The 20,801-nt window shown below is 50.9% G+C and overlaps 1 protein-coding gene across 2 annotated transcripts in view; it reads left to right on the forward strand.

Annotated features, from left to right (window-relative positions):
- The window catches only part of CRISPLD2 (cysteine rich secretory protein LCCL domain containing 2), a 66,947-nt gene that overhangs the window by 25,263 nt on the left and 20,883 nt on the right, over positions 1-20,801 (forward strand). For both annotated transcript variants that reach the window (XR_014298181.1, XM_082677025.1), the window contains exons 5-11: positions 320-435; positions 4,296-4,396; positions 9,642-9,782; positions 12,004-12,064; positions 15,689-15,755; positions 16,234-16,364; positions 18,495-18,538. Coding sequence is in view for 1 of the 2 variants with exons in the window: in XM_082677025.1 (XP_082533151.1) it covers positions 320-435; positions 4,296-4,396; positions 9,642-9,782; positions 12,004-12,064; positions 15,689-15,755; positions 16,234-16,364; positions 18,495-18,538 (661 nt within the window). In the remaining variant the exon portion in view is untranslated. The remainder of the gene's footprint in view (positions 1-319; positions 436-4,295; positions 4,397-9,641; positions 9,783-12,003; positions 12,065-15,688; positions 15,756-16,233; positions 16,365-18,494; positions 18,539-20,801) is intronic.

Genomic DNA, 20,801 nt, shown 5'->3' on the forward strand with positions numbered 1-20,801 from the left:
CACTACTCAAAGTATAGCCGGTGAGCCAGGCTGTTTGTGGCCAGTTCACAAATATGGAAACTGAGAGTAAGCGCTGGAAACTTCTGTGGCAGCTTTACATTGCTGGGGAATTTTCCTTGTGTGTTTTTTTGTTCTTTTTTTTTTGTTTGCTTTTGTTTTAAAGGAATGTGTGGCTCTTTAATGGGTTAGGGGAGGAATCTGGTCCTTCACCTCTTCACCACACACCCCTTTAGTGCCAGCACCTTGTGGATCCAGACCAGATTATATCACCCTGGTCATTGGTCCCTTGAGCTCAGATGTATGGATGTCATCTTTTCAGATAGTTTGGGCCACAACCACCAAGATTGGCTGTGCTGTGAACACCTGCGAGAGGATGAATGTCTGGGGAGATGTTTGGGAGAATGCGGTCTACCTCGTCTGCAATTACTCTCCAAAGTAAGAACAAGTGACGTGGTTTTATGGGTTGGGGTGTGTTCTCCTGCTATGGAAGACCCAACTGAAACTGACTTCAGTGGTAAAATCTCTTTATTATTTCACATAACAAGGCATCTAGAGGTTGGTGCGTCTAGGTTAGCGTAATAGCTCAGCATGTCAATGAGAACTTTCTGTCTTTCTGCTGTATTGTCCTCTCCTCATGGTCCCAAGATGGCTGTAGAGCACCAGGCATCACATCTTCCCAAACAGAAGGGAAGAGAATGGTAGAAAAGGCCTGTCTCCTTAGGCTTTTCTCACCCCTGGCCCACTTTCTCCTTATGTCATTGGCCAGAACTAGACCACTCATGGACAAGGGAGAACAAGAGTGCCCCAGTTGGCTTTGACCAATGAAATTGCCCCAGTTGGCTTTGACCAATGGAATCGCCCCAGTTGGCTTTGCACGTCACCCCCTGGGGCTACTTGAATAAGTCAGAAGCAGGAGTAGTTGGCTGGGCAGCCAGTGGGGTCTGTCATAGAGATTCTTTTTCTCTGAAAATACGCAGCAGATAGCACTCTAGAAAATAGGTATTCATGCTAGCCCTAGTTTTTGCATCTTTATATTTCCCCTCCCAGAAGGGACCTCGTCACACCTTTAGGTCATAGTCCCACTTTCTCTTGACAGCATCCTGATGTCGTCAGTGGGTCACTTATCCCTTTACTCATTCGCCTCCGTTGCTCATCAGACAAGTGTGTGCTGATTCTCAGAGACCCGCTCACCCAGTTATAGCCTGTGGTTTGCACACTGGCCACTGGGCTGGCCGCCCTCCTAGCACTGGGCCCTGCACGCAGTGCGCCCTTGAGGCATGTTTTCTCCATGACTGCATGAAACAGGAATGACCTCATTTACTGGGTTGGATCAGGAGTAGCCGTGAGAAGGTAGGATGAAGAGGGAATCGCTGAGGTTGGGAGGAAAATAGAAACTCTCCGTAAACCATCTGGGACGTCTGTGGTAATGATGTCTCAGGCAGCCCACGGGGATGAGGGCAGGGGGGTTACGTCATCCATGGGAGGGACCTGAGCCCCATGGAAGAGCAGTAAGGTGGTCCCCGTGGTGGAACTCGTTGCAGAGTGGCAGGTGGGGAGTGAGGAATCATTTGATTTAAGTCTTTATATTAAAAAATACACTAGAAGATCGAACCAGAAATACCATTCTTCCTTTATTTAGTCTTTACCGCTTTCTTGAAAAAATAATGACTTGTGTACAGTAAAGTACACTAATCCTAAGAGCCCAGCTGGATAAATTTTCACACATATAGACATGTATTAGTCAGCTCAGGCTGCCGTAACAGAATACCACAGATCGGGTGGCTTGAGCAATACACATTATTTCTCACAGCTCTGGGGGCTGGAAGTCCAGATCAGGGTCCAGCAGGGTCACTTTCTAGTGAGGAGTCTCTTTCTGGCTCCCGGATGGCCACAATCTCCCTGTGTCTCCACATGGCGTTTCCTCAGCGTGTGCTGGGGGTTGGAGGGGGAGGGAGAGGGAGGGGGAATTGAGCTCTCTGTGTCTCTTCTTATAAGGACACTAATCCTATCAGAGTCCCACCCTTGTGACCTCATTTAACCTTAATCACCTCCTCCGAGGCCCCATCTCCAAATGCAGCCACGTTGGGGGGCTGGGTTTCATCATACGGATTGGGGGGGCTGGGCACACACGTTCAGTCCATGCATATGTATATGCATGATGTATGCATTATGTCTACCTGTGTAACTAGTACCCAGGTCAAGGGAGGGAGTATTTCCAGGGCCCCAGGCTGGAAGTGGGGGGCTCCCTCATGCCCCCCAGAGTGGCTGACATTCTGACACCCCTCCCCATCGGTCAGTCTGTCTGGTTCGGACCCTCCTGTGAATGGACAGATATGCCCTCTTGTGCCTGCCGTCTGCCTTTCAACACCGTGTCTGGGAGATTCGTCCGTGGTGTTGTGTGTTTGGTGGGCATTTTTTTTCAGATGTCTTTGTGGTTTTCCATGATGTCCACAAGCCTCTTTCTTCAAGAGTCCGAGCCCCTGCCATGCAGGGGGCAGTGGCTGAGAGGGTGGGCCCTGGGGTGGTGTCTGGGCTCAGGTCTCTTTGGGAGGGGGTGGGGTGGGGTGGTCTTGCGCCCTGACGGCCTCACAGGTGGGGGGAGGGTGCTCACTTCCTGGGGCTGTTGGGAGCGGGGAGGTTGCCCGTCTACAAGACGCGTAGCCCCCAGCCCGCATCCACGACCGGTAACCCGGAGAGCTATTGCTCCAGCTGTGTGGGAGACTTGGTTTGTCGCTGAGGAAATGTGGAAGCTACCTGTGCTGGTGCACGTGGCTGGGGGAGGGGAGGAGCCTGTCTGGGAGGCCCGGAGTGTCTGAAGAAACCTACTGAGCCCCACCCGGTGACAGGGCAGGTGCTGGGGTCCCCTGGGTCCGCCGGGTGATGGTCCATTTGGGAGGGCCATCCCGAAGGCCCCCGTGCGCCCCTAGCCAACCTGCACATGGGGCCGAGGTGCTCAGCGAGGCAGGGTCTGCAGCCTGGTGGGCGGTGTTATTTTCCATCCACGGGTGCAGACTATAACAGCACCCCCCAGCCGCCCTCCCACCATCCCCAGGCCCGATGCCCGCGTGGCCCTGGGTGATGCCGGTCCGCTATTTTGAGCCGTCTGGGGCCAAACAGAGAGTGTGTTTTCTGCAGTTGTCTCCCGGCCATCACTATCAGGACCCCTCCTTGGCCACCCTGGACAGCCGTCAGAAACGTCACGCAGTGAGGATGTTGATTTAGCAAATGCTCAGAGAGCATGTTGCCGTCACCAGGGACTGGCCCCAGTCTGAGGCATCCACACAGACGCCCTCTTCATCTCATGACCACCCCCCGTGGTTACCCCACTACAGAGAAGGGGGCAGAGGCTCAGGGTCGAGGGACATTGGCTGGGTTCACCCGGCTGGCAGGGCCACGTCCAGCCCCGGGAGTCTGCTCATCACCGCTCGGCCATGCTTGGCCCAGGATCGGGGCCACCAGTCTCTTTCCTGAGTGGACAGACAGGTGACGGGGCACCCATGAAGGAAGTTTCTAGAACAGATCACGAAGACTGGCTCCCAGTCACTCACCTCTCCGGCTTGTGCTGCTAAAGGCCCAGGTGCTGGGGGAAGGGCTTGAGAATTCCACTCACCACCTGCAACCTGGCCCCTGGAGAAATCCCACTGACCGGCCTCTGGTTTTCCTGCCCTGGGAACTTCAAAGGGAGGCGGATGGCACCTGCAATGCCCAGAGGGACCTTGGTCCCAGCCCCGAGAGCAGAGTGTGGTCAAAGGCTCTGAGCCCCACAGCCTGGGTTCAAATCCCAGCCCTCCCACTCCCTCGTTGTGTGACCTTGGGCAAGTCCCTTAACCTCTCTGAGCCTCAGTTTCCTCTTCTGAAAAAGGATTGAACTCCAGCACGTCCCTCCTGGGGTGTTGGAAGGATGGAGTGAGCAGGTAGGTACGTAGTAAACACGAGGCACTCCCTGGAACAGGCTGACCTTTACTCATTTGAGAAATGGCTTCAGAGGACCCCAGCAGCTTCCAGTGCAGAGGCATCGGGGCTGGGACTGGGGGTGGCTGACAGCATTCAGAGTTGCATGAGGCCACAGGACAAAGGTGCAGGGAGAAGGATGCTTTGTAGCTCCCGACTGGGATTCTTCTGGAATTCTCTAGACTCTGTACACAGGAGGGGGCTCAGGGCAGGTGCCTTTCCCCCTTCACACCTTCCTTCCTCCCTGACCGTGTCTGGGGTCCCGAGAGGCTCCAGAAAGGAGCGAGAAGCCCCCCGGGCCCTGGCGTGGCGGCCCCCTGACGGGGTTTCTGGTCTGTCCTCAGGGGGAACTGGATCGGAGAAGCCCCCTACAGAGCTGGCCGGCCCTGCTCCGAGTGCCCGCCCAGGTACGGAGGCAGCTGCAGGAACAACTTGTGTTACCGAGGTAGGAAACGACTTCAAAACCCTTTGGAATGGGCGTCCCCTCCAGTCCCTGAGTCACAGAGTGGCTGACGTGAAACGGGGAAGTTGGACAATTTGGGGGGGAAATTGGTCCCTCCTGCCCTCCCCCTCGGCCCTCCCCTCCTCGCCTCCCCATCTCTGGACTCAGGGTTCAGCCCCAGCTCCCCGGGGATACGGCTGCCCCTGGGACGTCCCCCCAGTGGGCGTCTCCCATGGGAGGCATCCCTGCTCTCTTGATGCTCAGAGTTTGTTATAAAACAGACAACAAACAAGGAATTTAAAACAGCCACGTGATTGATGGTCCGGCCAGCTGCAGGCCGGGCAGGGGCCGCCTCCGCGGCTTGTCAGAGCCCCTCCTGCCCGTCCTTGTCCCCCTCAGGCCACCCAGCCGCGTGTGCAGCTCGTCCGGCCCTTACTCGTCAGAAACCTGTTTCCCCTACCCCACAGCTCAGGCCAAGCCGAGCTCTCAAAGGCTCTCAAAGGCCGTGTTTTCCGGCGATGCCAGCATTTGCTTATTGCCTGCGGCTCAGAATGTTCCCACGTTCCCTGCTCCTGTGAATAACGCACATTTTTCGTGCCTCAAGTGCTCCTCGCCTTTGGGACTGTTTCCTCCGGCTCCGTCCCAGAAGGAGCAGAGTCCGCCAAGGGGCTGACCGTGTTTTTGAGGTTGAGGTGTGTTTTTTTTCCCGTGGCTCCATTAACAGGTCTCGTAATGGCTGAGAAGGGTCTTTCAGGAGAGGTGGGATTGGGGGGGAAACGCAGGATCAGTCCATTGGGCTCCGGGGTGAAGCGTGGGGCTCCCAGACCCTCCCAGGCCCGCTGTTCGCTACTGATTCTGCCCACTGCGGGGAGGGCGTGGGGATCTTGCAGGGGGGCAGAAGCAAGGATCTGAGAGTCCAGTCCGTGCTGGTCCCCTGGGTCGTGAGTTATATGCGGGTGGCTGAGCCTCCAGGGGGAACTCAGGGGCCTCAACCCAAAGTCTGGACATTAGGCTTCTGGTTCTGGCTCTGCAGGTTTGGAGGCTGTTCGCTCAAGCCAGCTGATCACTCTACCCACCAGCAAAATGGGTATGATACCTCCAGCCTTCCATGACGGATCTCGGGCTCAGATGAGAGAGTCGGTGCATCTGGTGCGAGTGTATTGAGCGCCTGCCGTGTGCCAGGACGTTGCCAGGGGATGGGGTGGGGATGCCTGTGGGGACCCGACAGTCACGGTCCTGCCCTCGGGAACATGAGGTCCAGCGGGGCCACTGCCCCGAGGAGGGACACGCGTCTTTCAGGGGACGTAACAGATGCCTCAGGGCTTAACAGCAGGAGTATCCACCATCAGCCAAGTCAGGGAAGGCTTCCCAAGCAGGTGGCTATTGAGGCAGAGGACATGGCCTAGTAATGAGAGAAGGGAAGGGTGTTTCTGGCAGGCGGAACAGCATGTGCAAAGGCCTGGAAGATGAGGCATCGCGGTCACGAGACTGTGAGGCAGAAGGGCCCACAGGGATGTGCAGGTCCCGGCAGTGCCTGCCACGCAGCCGGGGCTCTGTAAGCTTTTGTTAGATGGAGTTTCTCCTGCTCTCCCACCCCCTCTCAGGCACCACACCTCTTCACTCTCTTTGAGAGGGAGGTGCCCACACCTGTCCTTCGTGAAATATTCCCAGATAGCCCAACTCTGACTCCTGGATTCGTGGGATAAGCGTGGGTTTTAGAGTTCGGCACACCTGCCTGAGGAATATCAACCCTACATGTTCCAGCGGTGAGCACCTGGGCAGGGCATTTCATCTCTCTGAGCCTCAGCCTTCCTGTGTGAAAATGGGGTGATGTGTCAGCCCCCGGGGGTCGTAGGAGGGCTGAGAAGAATGCAGGCTGACACTCCAGGCATATCAGGCCGCAAATCCCCATTCAGGCAGGTCCTGTGGCTGCTGTCCAGTCACCCAGAGGGGCAAATGCCCCCATCAGATCCTGAGTGCTGATTTGGGGACCGTGAGGGAGGGATGCCCACTGGGGCTCCCCGTTGGTTCTCGCATTGGGAGGGGGCTCCGCGTGCGCACAAGGCAGGCTGTCAGGGTGCAGGGCAGGCAGAGCGGGGTGTCTCTGCGTTCCTGGACGTGTGTGCTCAGGCACACCGCTTGCCTTCTTTGAGCCTCGGTTTCCCCATCTGTAAGAGCGATGACATCGTTCTCCCGCAGATGATTTGCTGGAAGGATGCAACACGGAGGATGTGAGTTGCTAGGACAGCAGCCTGCACATGGTGCCTTATGGACACAGCTCATTACTTCCTTGGAGAGGTGGGAGTGGGGAGGTATGACTGCGCTTATCACCTGGCGTGGGGTTCTTCCTCACCTGGGAGGTACTGGGGGCCCTCTCCCAGCCTGGGGGCCCCATCCATCTCAGGATCCTGGCAGACCCCTTCTCTTCTCGGGAAACACAGGTCTGGTGTCACACCTCCTCCAGGGAGACTTCCCTGAGTCCACAGACAGGCAGCCCACCTGCCTCCGTGCTCTTACTGCACCCAGACTCTCCTTGCACTTGATTCACCTGTAGTTACAACTGCTGGTTCACTCCCGGGCCTCCAGGGCCACGTAGCAGGTGTGTTCTGCATGTTGTCTGAACAAATATACCCCTGATATCCACAGAGGGTCATTTTCGAAGAACAAATGCACACAAAGATAGCCTAGATGCTGGTTAACCCACCCAATGAAGCCTCCTAGACTTGTTTCTTTATTTTTGGTGGAAAATGCCCAACTTCACTTGGTGGGCGTCCCGATTTTCTTAGCTAACCATGCAGAAAGTCTCTTCTAAAGCAGCTTATCTGCATAAGCTACTTAATAAGCATTTATTGAGGTTCCTGGCAAGGCCTTGACCTCTAATGGAGATGGAACAGGGCTAAGGATAGACCGTAAGAGAAGATTCCAGCCCTTCCCTGTGTGGCGAGGAAGGGCGTGGACTTTGGGGAAAGGTGATTTGACTCTCAGCTGTGTGAGCTTGGGCAGGTCACATAGCCTCTCTGAGCCTCAGTTTTCCCGTCTGTAAAATGGAGCTGCTCATGCCTCCCAGGGAAACGAGAGGATGAGGTGAGAGCTTCATCCCCACTTATGGAACCAGGCGGGAGTCTGCAGAATGATGGAGCAATGCTGTGTGCCTTGAGACCCTGGGCCGGAGCTGGACGGTGCACGGGGTAACCTTGCCGCGAACTTGGGCACGGAATTTCCCCAGGCCTGTGCTGATCCACACAGGGGATCTTAATTAGGATGTGATCAAATACAGCCCGTCCTCTGGGTAAGCATTCCACTTTTCATGTGTGTGTCTGAGGGCAAGGACCGTCTACCCATTTTCTTAAATAGTGAGCCTTCAAATGCTTTAGACTGCTCTACCCAACTATATTTGGCTAAATAAAGCCACGATTATGAGGTATAAAAATCCTAAAGGCCAGTGGAAGAAAACCCGGCTTATTCCAGAGACAGCTCTGGCTTTCAGTGAAGGACAAACATGAATAGCCACACTGACGGGAAGACAGACAAGAGACGGCCGCCGGGTCCCAAGTGGTATTTGCAAACCCAGCATCTTCATAAAGATTTCACCTATAGCGTTTGGCTACAAATGATGTGTTCAGAATTCCCTTCCTGGATGTCTTTAAGCTTTGCTGGGACTATTTTTTTTTGTTTTCCCCAAAAGAATTCCAAGACAGAATTTGTTGGGCATTTTGATCATCCTCCACTCAGCAAATTTTGTTGAGCAGCTACTACGTTTTGGGAGCTGGGTGTAGTGTGGTGTGAAGCAGGCTGGCTGCTGGCCTCAGGGAGTTTCCAGCTGGTGGGGGAGGTGGGTGGTGGTGAGCACGCCGTCCAGGAGCAGTACATGGAGGTCCATGAGCTCTGATAATGAACTTGGGACTCAGGGTTGCTGTTCTCCTCCGGCTTAAATCCTGTCCATCCTCCTATGAGTCAGGGTAGTGGTTGTGCCGTGATGAATCGGCCAGTGAAACAGCTGCAGAGCATCCCAGCCTTGAAAAGCATCAGAGAAGATGTCACTTGCCCTTCATATTCTTGAATGTCTTGTATCAACGCAGACCCTTGGTCTGCTTTCTGGAGAAAAGTTGTTGCTCTTCAGAAGAAGTAAGGATAAGGCTGGGGATTGGTGAACACGTGATGGGACTTTAATTTTAATCCGTTGACTCAGAGAGGCTGCAAGGGCGCTTCATTTCTGCTCCTTGAAACCGTTCTTTACCCAAACACATCTGTTGTCTTTTCTCATTGGAGGAGCTTGGAAGGCAGGGGTTTCCACCTCGGGTCCACAGACATCCTTGGAGGGGCGGGGGTCCCCCAGCAGAGATGCGCACTGATTCATCTTTGATAAGGGTGCTCAAGCAAACCCAAACAGCAATACTTTGCTCTACTTTGGCTGGAATTTATGCTTTGGTATCCAGCTGGCCTGATTACACATCACAGTGAGTGGTTAATAGTTGACTTTCATGATGAAAACTGGAAGATAAACTGATGCTTAATAAATGCAATGTATTCGGTGAATTAGAATGTTTTGAAACATGAAGGTCATGGTCATGGTTGGAGAAATAATAATATTTAGGTGGGGAAAATATTGGGACCCGAAGAACTAAGTGTTTTAACCAAGAGTTGGGTCTTTGGCTCGTTCTAGATGATGGTTCCAATGTTATTGGGCTTCGAAACTTCAGTGCAGAGAAAGGTTAAGTGATCTTGGCCTGCAGGAGTGGGGAAGGAAGCAGAATGTGCTGGTGGTGAGGGGCATTGGGGTCCAAGACCATTGACGAGGGTCTTCGTGTGCCATGACGGCGTGTAAATGAGGCGGACCCCTCCTCCAGTGAGAACCTAGGGCCAGAGGCACCTCAGCGGAGACAGCTACGGTTTGGGGTCAGAGGATGAGGCGGCTTCCTGAAGCTGCTTCCTTGGGCAGAGACGGGACAAGAAACCATTCTGATGATCCAGGGGTGGGCGCCAGGGCCTTCTAACCTCTGGTCAGCCCAGCCGCTCTTGTGTCCAAAGCAAACACAGTGACCAGAGAGCCATCCACCGCCCCTTGGCGGGGAGAATTCCACCTGGCCAGCACTGTCCTGAAAGGTAACTTTCTCTTTGCCACTGAAATGACCCTTTGTGAAGCCAAACCTCGAACAACTTTAGTTTCCAAATTGCTTCTTTATTTTTTCCTAAATGCATTTTGGTTGAATCCCAGCATGTTGCTTTTCTCTCCCTCTTCACTATTAAGAGACATACGACCAGAAACCTGAAACGGACGAGATGAACGAGGTGGAAGTGGCCCCCATTCCTGAAGAGAAGCACATCTGGGTCCCGCCGAGGGTGATCAGACCCACGAAGCCCAAGAAAGCCCCTGCCGTGAACCACATGAGTGAGTGGGGCTCTGCCCTCTGCCAGCCGCCTCTGGAGGGGGCAGTTTTCTTTGGGGTGGGCAGAGGAGGGAAACTGGTGGGTTGAGAGGTCTCCAAGTCGACAAACAGCAGGGAACAGGGTGGGGTGTAGCTTGCAAAAAGCACGACCTGAAGATGTTTCTAAAAAACGATATTTTTAAGTCATTTCAAAAGAAGCATTATAGGAGCTGTGCTTGGGTGGCCTTTTCCCCCCTGGCAGGTATTTTAAGGTTAGACCTTCTCTTGTCCTTTCAGAGAGGACTTGGGCTAAAATTGGGTTCCTGTTGGAAGTGCCTGGCTCCCAAAGGGAGGATGAACGTGCAGCGTGGAGCCCGGCTCTCGTGGTCATCATGCACCAGCCCTGTGACTCGGACAGTCACCCGACTCTGAGAGTCGATGTGCTCGTCCATAAAGTGGGAGCAGTGATGCCTCTGTCAGCATTGTTTTAAATCAGTGAGATATGGACCTGTGCATTTCATATGTCCATATTTCACAAGAGGCATTGGGTTCTTTTTTTTTTTTTTTTTTTACTTATTTTTGGCTGTGTTGGGTCTTCGTTACCACACGCGGGCTTTCTCTAGTTGTGGTGAGCGGTGGCTACTCTTCGTTGCGGTGCGCGGGCTTCTCACTGCGGTGGCTTCTCTTGCTGCGGAGCACGGGCTCTAGGCGCGCGGGCTTCAGTACTTGTGGTGCGCAGCCTCAGTCGTTGTGGCTCGCGGGCTCTAGAGCGCAGGCTCGGTAGTTGTGGTGCACGGGTTCAGTTGCTTCGTGGCCTGTGGGATCTTCCCGGAGCAGGGCTCAAACCCGTGGCCCCTGCACTGGCGGGTGGATTTCAACACTGCGCCACCAGGGAAGCCTGGCATCGTGTTCTTGACAAAGGAGAACTGCAGCAATTACTGGGGAACAAGGCCATGGATTCTAGACCTGGGGCAAACCTCCTGGGCTGTATGTCAACGTTCTCATCTGTTACTCTCACACATCTTACCATAGCAGTTGCAGCTCTGTCAGTTTGCTGTGGGGATTATATGCAGTAAACGGGGGCCACCCAGTGTCAGCTGTGCTTTGAGCTCACCATCAAGTTGCCTCCGACACCCCCCCCCCAAGGCCGGAAGCTGGATGTCCTCCCAGAGACTTCCGGAAGTCCCCAGATGCCTAGTGTTCTCACGCTCACCTCTGTCGCGCTTTCTTCTGCCCGGTCTCCCAAGACACTTGGCCTGCTAGGGCTCGCTCCTTTCTTTCTGCCCTCCCCTGCCGGGCTCCGCTTACCCCCTCCGCTGCTCACCTGTGTATGCCGGCACCTTTAGTGAAGGGTTGAGGCTCTGGAGGGCATTTTCTTACAGACACGGCACCAAGTGTGGGTTCTCTGCCCACCGATGTCTCTCTTTTCCCTCCAAACCTCACACAGCATAAAACGGGACTCACCCCTGAGTGAGGAGGCCAGCGCATGCCCACCTTTCTCAAAAGTCCTCTGCTATTCTGTCAGCTGCCCTGCCCTCAGCCCCCACTAGTCTCTATCCTCTGGGCCTTCAGATGTCTTTCTCCTGGGCTTCCTGCCTGTTTAGTCAGCTGTGGCTTTCTTTGACCAGGAAATACGCTGGTGTTCTTGTCTGTCCAGAAATTCCAAACGCTTCAGTTGTTTTTTTTTCTTTAATAATGTAACGTTACAAAGTAATATGTCTTTTTGTCAAACTGTGACACTACTGCAAGATTCTGATATGTCCCTATAAAATACACCAAAAAGGAAAGCTTGGCAAAGTCATCTTGGCTGGGGGCGGGGAGACGACACGGGTGAGAATGGCTGGGTGCCCGCCAACCGGGCTGGACAAGGCTCGCCCTCCAGAGCCCTGTGAGGCTATGGGGCACTTAGTGTGCCAGGCTCCCTTCCAAGCCTACATTTACTTTCTCATTTCAGGCTCACAGCAACCGTTGGAGGTGGATACTGTACTCATCCCCATTAGTAAGCAGAATTTGAACCTCAGAGAGGGGAAGTAAGGTGTCCAAGGTGACAGTGCTACTAGAAAGAGGATCTGGGATCTGAACCTCACCCTAAGCCTGCAGCCATTGGGCCATGCTCTTGTTTTCATTATGACATGGATTCCAGAATGTTCCAGAGAGTTCCTCAGAGCGGGGGATGGGGTCTTCTAACTCAGACTCATCTTCCCGCTTCTTGCCTTGACAAGTATTTCTGCATTTCTCTCCTAGCCCAAGTCGTCAAGTGTGACACCAAGATGAAGGACAAGTGTAAAGGGTCCACGTGCAACAGGTAAGACCTGGCCCATCTCTATCTCGCTGCCTACAGCCCTCTGAAGCACCTGCTCTCGGTCTTGGGTCACATCATGGTCTGTCAGCTGATCTACATCTGTAGAAATGCCAGATGTGCCAGCAGCAGATGTGCTATCGACAGGGAGATCCTGACCGATGTTTCTGTGAGGCTGGGGGCTCCCTCCCATCTCTCTGCCTGAAGGGGTTACCCAGAGCTAACACAGGCTAGCGCAGAGCTCTGTGCCGGGGACGACTGGGGCTGCGGCAGCGTTAGGGCAGGTGTGGCCGTGGACGGGTCCAGCACGGCTGCTGTGGAATCCAAGTCGGCCTGCTTCCCGAGGGGCCCCACCAGACAAAGAGCGGCCTGCGTGTCGCCCAGCGTTGAACAAATTCATGTAGCTGACGGAGTCACTTAGTATCGTCCATTTCAGATGTTGAAAACACCTGCCAAGAAGAACAAGCTTGGTTTTGGCAACGTAGCTGCTGGGCTGCGCCTTCTGGCAGTGAGTGGCCAACAGGTGTAGCGGCCCTGCATGTGTCCTCAGGTTCACGGCAGGAAACTGTGTTATCGGTGGAGGGGCCCTTACTCTTCTTCCTATGGATTCTGGCATCCATTCATCTAAAGCGGAATTGCATTTTTATGTTTTTTTCATTTATTTATTTTATTTATATTTATTTTTGGCTGCATTGGGTCTTCGTGGCTGCACACAGGCTTTGTCTAGTTGCGGCGAGCGGGGGCTACTCTTTGTTGCGGTGCGCGGGCTTCTCATCGCGGTACCTTCTCTTGTTGCGGAGCACGGGCAGTACTGTGGTTGTGGCACGCGGGTTCAGTAGTTGTGACTCGCGGGCTCTAGAGCGCAGGCTCACTAGTCATGGCACATGGGCTTAGTTGCTCCATGGCATGTGGGATCTTCCCAGACCGGGGCTCGAACCCGTGTCTCGTGCATTAGCAGGCAGATTCTTAACCACTGCGCCACCAGGGAAACCGTGAATCGTGTTCTTTAAAGCACACGCTAGAAGAGAAGGTATATGGTATTACCCAAAAGAGAGGGTCCTATTTTATACCATGGGGACTTTGTGATCTGGTTTGCCAGGACAATGCATCACTCAGACTTTGGCAGGAGTGTCCTGGGACAGACAGAGCAGCCCAGGATCAGATGTTCAAGGGGCTCATACGTCATCCCACGAGCAGCTGGCGATGGGCCAGCAAGTACTGCGAAAGTAGAACGAGGCACTCTGTTGGTGAGATGAGCAGGACGTGGCAATGAGGGTGGTGGAATAACCGTCTGTCCCCTCGCACCGGAAGGGGTCTCCACTCCGCAAACTCACGGGTCTGGGATTCCCGGGACGCTCCCGAGTTGCCCCTTGGTGGTGATGTGCCTTTCTGAACCGCAGGCCTGTTACAAGAGCATCACGCCTGAGCATTCAATGGGAACAAATGACAAGTCTGGAGAACATTCGTTGTTAGCATCAAAAGGGTTGCAGGGTTGGGGGTAGTGGGACCCTCCCCAAGCACGGAAAAGGCAGGGGTCTGTCCACATGAAGGCTGTTAGATGCCTCCAGTCAAGATATAGAACTCAGCCCACCTGCGACCACAAGAACGTTCACGTGCAGCTCCTGGAAGCCGTCCCGCCATCTGTCACGTCAGTTTTCTGTACGTGGTGCTTTTAAAAAAATAATATTTACTGGACTTTTTTTCTGACTTTAAAAGGTATTCTTGTTCATTGTAATTCAGGAAAACAACCACCAAAAGAAAGTATAAAGGAAAGAATAAGTGTCCCACAATCTCGTGAACGTCAGTAACCATTCTATGTAGTTTCTGTGCACTGCTTACGCTATACTGTTATGCAATCTCGTGTGTTACTGGTTTCACTTAAGGTTTTCCAAAGTCAATAACTGTTCCTCAGAAACTTCATTTCTAGTGGCTGCATAATACTCTGACATTTGGCCACACAAAAGTATATTTGGTTATTCCTTTGACACCTGATGACTTATTTACAGTTTTTCCCTATTACAAATGGTTGGAGTAACATGGAGGTCTGACTTTCTGTCTTTTTACTTGGGAGATTCAAGAATTAAGGGATATGAATTTTTTTTTTAATGGAAGCATAGTTAATTTACAGTGTTGTGTTAGTTTCAAGTGTACAGCAAAGTGATTCAGTTATACATATATATATTGTTTTTCAGATTCTTTTCCATTATAGGTTATTACGAGATTTTGAGTACAGTTCCCTGTGCTATATAGTAGGTCCTTGTTGGTTATCTGTTTTATATATAGTAGTGGGTATATGTTAATCCCAAACTCCTAATTTATCCCTCGCCCCGCTTTCCCCTTTGGTGGCCTTAAGTTTTCTATGTCTGTGAGTCTGCTTCTGTTGTGTAAATAAGTTCATTTGTATCATTTTTTTAGATTCCACATGTAAGTGATATCATATACTTGTCTTTGTCTGACTTCCTTCACTTAGTATGATAATCTTTAGGTCCATCCATGTTGCTGCAAATGACATTATTTTTTTATGGCTGAGTAATATTCCATTGTATGTATGTACCACATCTTCTTTATCCATTCATCTGTCGATGGACACTTAGGTTGCTTCCGTGTCTTGGCTATTGTGAATAGTGCTGCTACGAACATTGGGATGCGTGTATCTTTGTAAATTAGAGGTTTTCATCTTTTCTGGATATATGCCCAGGAGTGGGATTGCTGGATCATATGGTAGCTCTATTTTTAGTTTTTTGAGGAACCTCCATACTGTTTTCCATAGTGGCTGCACTAATTTACATTCCCACCAACAGTGTAGGAGGGTTCCCTTTTCTCCACACCCTCTCCAGCATTTGTTATTTGTAGACTTTTTAATGATGGCCATTCTGGCTGGTGTGAGGTGATACCTTATTGTCGTTTTGATTTGCATTTCTCTAATAACTAGCAATATTGAGCATCGTTTCATGTGCCTCTTGGCCATCTGTATGTCTTCTTCAGAGAAATGTCTATTTAGGTCTTCTGCCCATTTTTTGATTGGGCTGTGGTTTTTTAAAAAATATTAAGCTGTATGAGCTGTTTGTATATTTTGGAAATTAATCCCTTGTCAGTAGCATCGTTTGCAAATACTTTTTCCCAGTGCAGAGGTTGTCTTTTCGTTTTGTTTATGGTTTAAGGGATATGAATTTTGAAGGCTTTCTGGAAAGACTAACTGTTGTTTGTGAACATGATCACCATCATTTAGTTTTATTCGATTAAAAAACCCTTGATGCCTGGAAAATGCCAACTCCTTTCAGTCTGCACATCTTTGGTGATTGATATCTGAGGATTTTTTTTTTCATGCCTTTGAAGCCACTTGTCTTTATTCTGTGAATTGTCTATCTGTTCATAGAATTGTCCATCTATTCAATTTGAACCTGAAGCACATGAAAATAGTCTTTAAGGAGGTCAAGTTGAATCTAATTGTGTCTGTGTGGCTAGAAACTTCAGCCTGGGTGAATTGGGAGTTGCTCCAAAACAATGCATGCTATATCACTGACGCTTTTCTATATGTAATAATATAGAAGGGAAAACCCCCAATAAATTCACGATGAGGTTTCATGAACATGTTTACCTCTGAAAATCATCTTCTTTCTTCTCCATCAGGTACCAGTGCCCAGCAGGCTGCCTGCACCACAGGGCAAAGATCTTTGGGACTCTCTTTTATGAAAGCGTAAGTATGGCCAGCATTTCTTTAAATGGCTTGTGTGGACTCCTGTCTCTGTTTTAAAAGCAGGTGGCTTGTTTTCAGGTGAACAGCTTTTCTTTCCGCTCCTTAGTCAAGCCCCCTTTTTTGTAGAGCTGATCCATGTGTGTTTCTGGGGTCACAAACTTGTGAAGCCACTTTTGGGAACTGGGGATGACCCTCGAGCAGCCAGTCTCCATTGTAGGCCGAGAGTTAAATGCTCCACTGGATGGGGAGAAAGGGCTGTTTGTCCCTGTTCTTAGTTTGTAAAGCAACTCAGATGAGTTCTTAGAGATAAGCGCCCCCTGGAACAAAGACGTGTTATAGAGTGCAGCCAGAGTGAGAAGTGGGGTGAGCCTTGGCCCGACTTTTTGTGGGTTGAGGACAAACATCTTGGATGTTTGGGGAAATGATCGCAGACAAAGATGAATTCAGATTTACTTACAGTCTGACCTGTCCCCCGCAGGCGTCCAGCATCTGCCGGGCCGCCATTCACTACGGGGTCCTGGACGATAAGGGAGGCCTGGTGGACGTCACCAGGAATGGGAAGGTCCCCTTTTTCGTCAAGTCTGAGAGAAACGGCGTGCAGTCTTTGAGGTAACTATGCGGTGATCAGGGTTCCCGAAGACTCCTTTTCTGCTTATGAGAGCACTGTTGAAACTTTGAAAAGTACTGAACAATATAAAGAAGGAGGAAAACACTGAAGATGACCTTAATCCCATAACTCAGAAATCGCCTCTATTGGCCGTTCAGCCTATTTAATCCCAGTGGGTTTCGGTGTGTGTGTTTAATGTGGTTGAGTTTTGTTTCTTGTTTGTTTGTTTTTGTAGGTTTTAGGAAAGTTTATTGTGTATTTAAAATGAACACTGCTCTTAATTATGAAATGTACACATAGCCATGAAGATACAGAAAAACGGAAATAAAGAAATACTAATTTCTTCATTCCCACTTCCCAGAGATAATCTACGTACATGACCTTCAAAAGCATAGCCTTGCAATCTGAGTTCTGAATCCTGCTTTTTCTCCCTTCCTTGTCCCTGAGAACTCTTCAGACACATCAGTAATGACTGATGGTATCTTTGAGTTTGTAGGCTAATTCTTTTTTTTTTAGCATCTTTATTGGAGTATAATTGCTTCACAATGGTGTATTAGTTTCTGCTGTATAACAAAGTGAATCAGCTATACATATACATATATCGCCATATCCCCTCCCTCTTGAGCCTCCCTCCCACCCTCTGTATCCCACCCTGTTGGCTAATTCTTGATTGGCACTTTTTTTCCCCCTGAGAACGAAGCTTTCATTTTTAAAATATACTTACTTGTTTTTGCAAGGTGTTTTTCATGTAAGGTATGTGGATGGCTGACGGGGCAGACCATCTTCGCCATTCTGACTTTTGGGGGTTGATGGGGTTGGGGGGACCGTGAAGAACTGCGGGAGATCATGTCTTGATCTGTCCATGGCATCTGAGGCATAAGGTGACCAGGAGCTGGTGGGACCCACTGGGGGCTCTAGGGTCAAACAGACCCGGCTCTGACTTCTCCCTTTGCATGACCTGGGCTGGCTTCTTCATACCATCGGGGTGGCAGTACTCTCATTTATAAATGAGGCCCACGGGAGGACCCGGGGCTGACACCCAGCTAACCCACCACGAGGCAGCATGTCAGGGACCCCCGTGTCAGTGCCCATCCCAGGGTCTGCAGCAGGAAGGCACCCAGCAGACGCTCCTGTGATAGTTACAAGGTGGCACGTCCGTGTCCCTTCCAAATAGTGAGGCCACTCAGAACATTTCAAAAACTACGTGAGTCATTCTGTTTGGAGAGGCCTGGTTCTTCCGGCGGTGTTGCAATATTCCTTCTTCTGTCTTAGCTGGGGATTTTATGTAAACAAAAAAAGAGCAAGGAAGTTTAAACGAAAGCAAAGAAAATATTCATGGAGATATCGGTTGCGTGACCTCAACCCCAGCCTTGATGAAGCTCCGCCCCACCACCGGTGGAGCTGTGGGCTTGACCGAGGGTTCAGGTCCTGCATTGCCTGGGACCCTTGTCCTGAATCCATTTCTGGTCCCTTCCAATGGCCAACTTTACATCTAGAGTGGGGTTCTTCACGTCTTAGAATTAGAGTCGGGGAGTGTGTGAATGCAAAGCAAATGTAAAATTCAGTTTCACTCACCTCTCATTGAAATGTGGTATTTTCTTCCCTGATGGGTGTCAGCCCCCAGTCTGAGTAGCACTCGTAGGGCCAGCGACTTTCTCACGGGTGGGCATCCACGTGATGGAGAGACACCTTGAAACAGTCTCTGCTGTCATGATCCCCAAATGACAGCAGTTAGAAGACCTGCCGCTAGGTTCTGTTTTCAATACGTTGATAAAGATGCAGAGCTATGACGCTGACGCACATTTGTCTTAATACTTCGATGATGATATTAATACCTGATTTCCTTCTACTCTTTTCAATTTATCATTGCATTTTAAAACCATCGTTCTGAGAAGGTGTCCGTAGGCTGTACCAGGCTGCTAGAGGGACCCTTGGCACCAAGAAGATTAACGAGCCCTGCTCTAGAACCTTCTCATTCTAGATCCTGCTCTAGAGTGTCCCAAGGGCTTTCAGGCTGATGGGAAACAAGTAGAAAAATGTGAAGTTGAGGCCGTAAATAAAATAAGTGCAGGAACAAGCGTGTACTTTCAGACGCGTTTCTGTTTGCATTTACCCAATGATTCCTTTTACAGCAAATACAAGGCCTCCAGCTCCTTCACGGTGTCAAAGGTAAAAGGTAAGCGGGCCAGTCTTTTCTCATATGACCGCAATACGCAGGTTATCTTGGATCTCCCTGGAACTGCATTCCTCTTAGTTATTGATTTAATGTTTACCGTGTCTGCTGATGTTGCTCTTCTCAGCACTGTAAACATGTTTAAGAGGTTCCTGAGGAGGTCGATCCTTTAACTAATTTTTTTAAATATCATGACTTAGGGGGAGTTGCCCGGCAGTCCAGTGGTTAGCACTTGGCGCTTTCACTGCTGTGGCCCAGGTTCAGTGTCTGGTTTGGGAATTAAGATCCCGCAAACCGTGGGGCACGGTGAAAAAAAAAAAAATCTGAACTTGGCCATGGACCTAGATAGCTAACCTGAAACACAGGCATGGGTTCCCAGCTGACTGTCACAGAGGTACTAATGCCTGGGTCTAGAGTAGCTAATAGGTTGCATAGGGAGTGTCAATTTCTAGTGAGCGATAGTGGCTACCTGGAGCGTCGTTTTGAGAAGGATTCTGAGGCCTCATTCTGGGCTCAGCAGAGCACGGAGCTTGATAGATTAGTAATGTCTGCCATGGACAAGAGAGGGAAACGTGGGGAAGTCCGTGGCCCATACTTGCTGTCTCTGGCCCAGATTTTTGTATGGCCTCCAGGATGTTCATTTGGCAGGGTGGCATGCATCCACGGGAGAGCACACTGTAACCAGAATTGGGGTCTGGTTTATGGTTGCCCAGACCGGGCACTTGACTGGAATAGTCTCAGGCAGGTGGGGATGCCAGGGTGCCCCACCCAGCACCCTCCCCTGGGCCCTGTCCTTGATTCTTGCCCACTGACCCTTTCTTCTTTTGGGAAACCAATTCTTGTCATTTGCCCTGGATACAAGAATATCTGGTTAGATATCTTTATAAAAACATATAGCAGGGGCTTCCCTGGTGGCGCAGTGGTTGAGAGTCCGCCTGCCGATGCAGGGGACACGGGTTCGTGCCCCGGTCCAGGAAGATCCCACATGCCGCGGAGCGGCTGGGCCCGTGAGCCATGGCCGTTGAGCCTGCGCGTCCAGAGCCTGGGCTCTGCAATGGGAGAGGCCACAACAGTGAGAGGCCTGCGTACCGCAAAAAAAAAGAAAAATCAAACAAAAAAAGCATATAGCAGCTTTTCCCCCTATTACAAAAGTAATGCCTGTTTATTCCAGATAATTTAAAAATACAGAGAATTGTTGGAAAAAAGACCTAAATTCCACCATTCAGAGATAACTGCTCTGAACATTTTGGTGGATAGCTGTAGTGTTTCTTTTCCCTCTGCATTAAGAGTATATACATTGGTAACGTATGCATTGATATGTTTTTAAAAATTGAAATGGAATTGGTAAACTGATATTTTGATTTTTTTTTCAAATAATAATATATCAAGAATAGTCTTCTATACGTTTAAGTGGACTTCTAAACCTCATTTTAATGATTTCCCCAGCATCCCACTGTATAGCAGACCCTTGGTGTAGTGAACCAGTCCCCTTGCTGGATTGCTGCATAGACCCCTGGCCCGTCCAAGTGATCGGCTGGACCAAGAGTGGGCAGACTACAGCCCTCAAGGCCAATCCTGTCTGCTGACTGTTTTGTAAATACAGTTTTAGTGGCACCTGGCCGCACCCATTCCTTTCCACATTGTCTGTGGCTGGTTCCTGCTACGATGGCATAGGGCCCACAGAGCTGGAAATATTTACCCTCTCGCTCTTTAAGGAAGAGTTTGCCGAGCCCTGGACTGGACAAGGACGGGCTGTCAGAGACTACAGGTGGCCAGTATTAGAACCGCTTTCTTACATCTGTTGTTAAAACACAACATGTGACCTTGAAGGAAAGAGTCACCTGCCCCTTGGGAAGGGTGTGAGCAAAGAGCTCTAGGCTGGGAATCGGAAACGTGGACCCTCAACCATGTCCTGTGCAGCCCCAGGAGGTCTCTTAGCTTTTCTGGACCTCAGTTTCCCCATCTGTATAATTAGTATAATACCCGCCATGAGGCTCCAGCAGGATGAAGTAGAGGCAGAGGCTTCAAGGTGGAAAAGCACGATGCAAATGAAAAGTTTGCTCGCCCCACAGAGCAACTGTTTAGGGTGATGACACCTTCGACCTGTAGAAACGCTTGGGCCTTGGGTTTTATCTCATCCCTAGAGTGCCCCTGGGGGAGGCGCCAGGAGCATTGGGGCCTCATCCCAGCTCTCATCCCGGTTCGGGGGCCCAAGGAACCCCTAGGACCCGTTGTCCAGCAGCCTGTTTCACAGGCCAGTAGCCTG

This window comes from Grampus griseus (assembly GCF_964374135.1).
Source record: "Grampus griseus genome assembly, chromosome: 19".
NCBI classification, from domain to species: domain Eukaryota; kingdom Metazoa; phylum Chordata; class Mammalia; order Artiodactyla; family Delphinidae; genus Grampus; species Grampus griseus.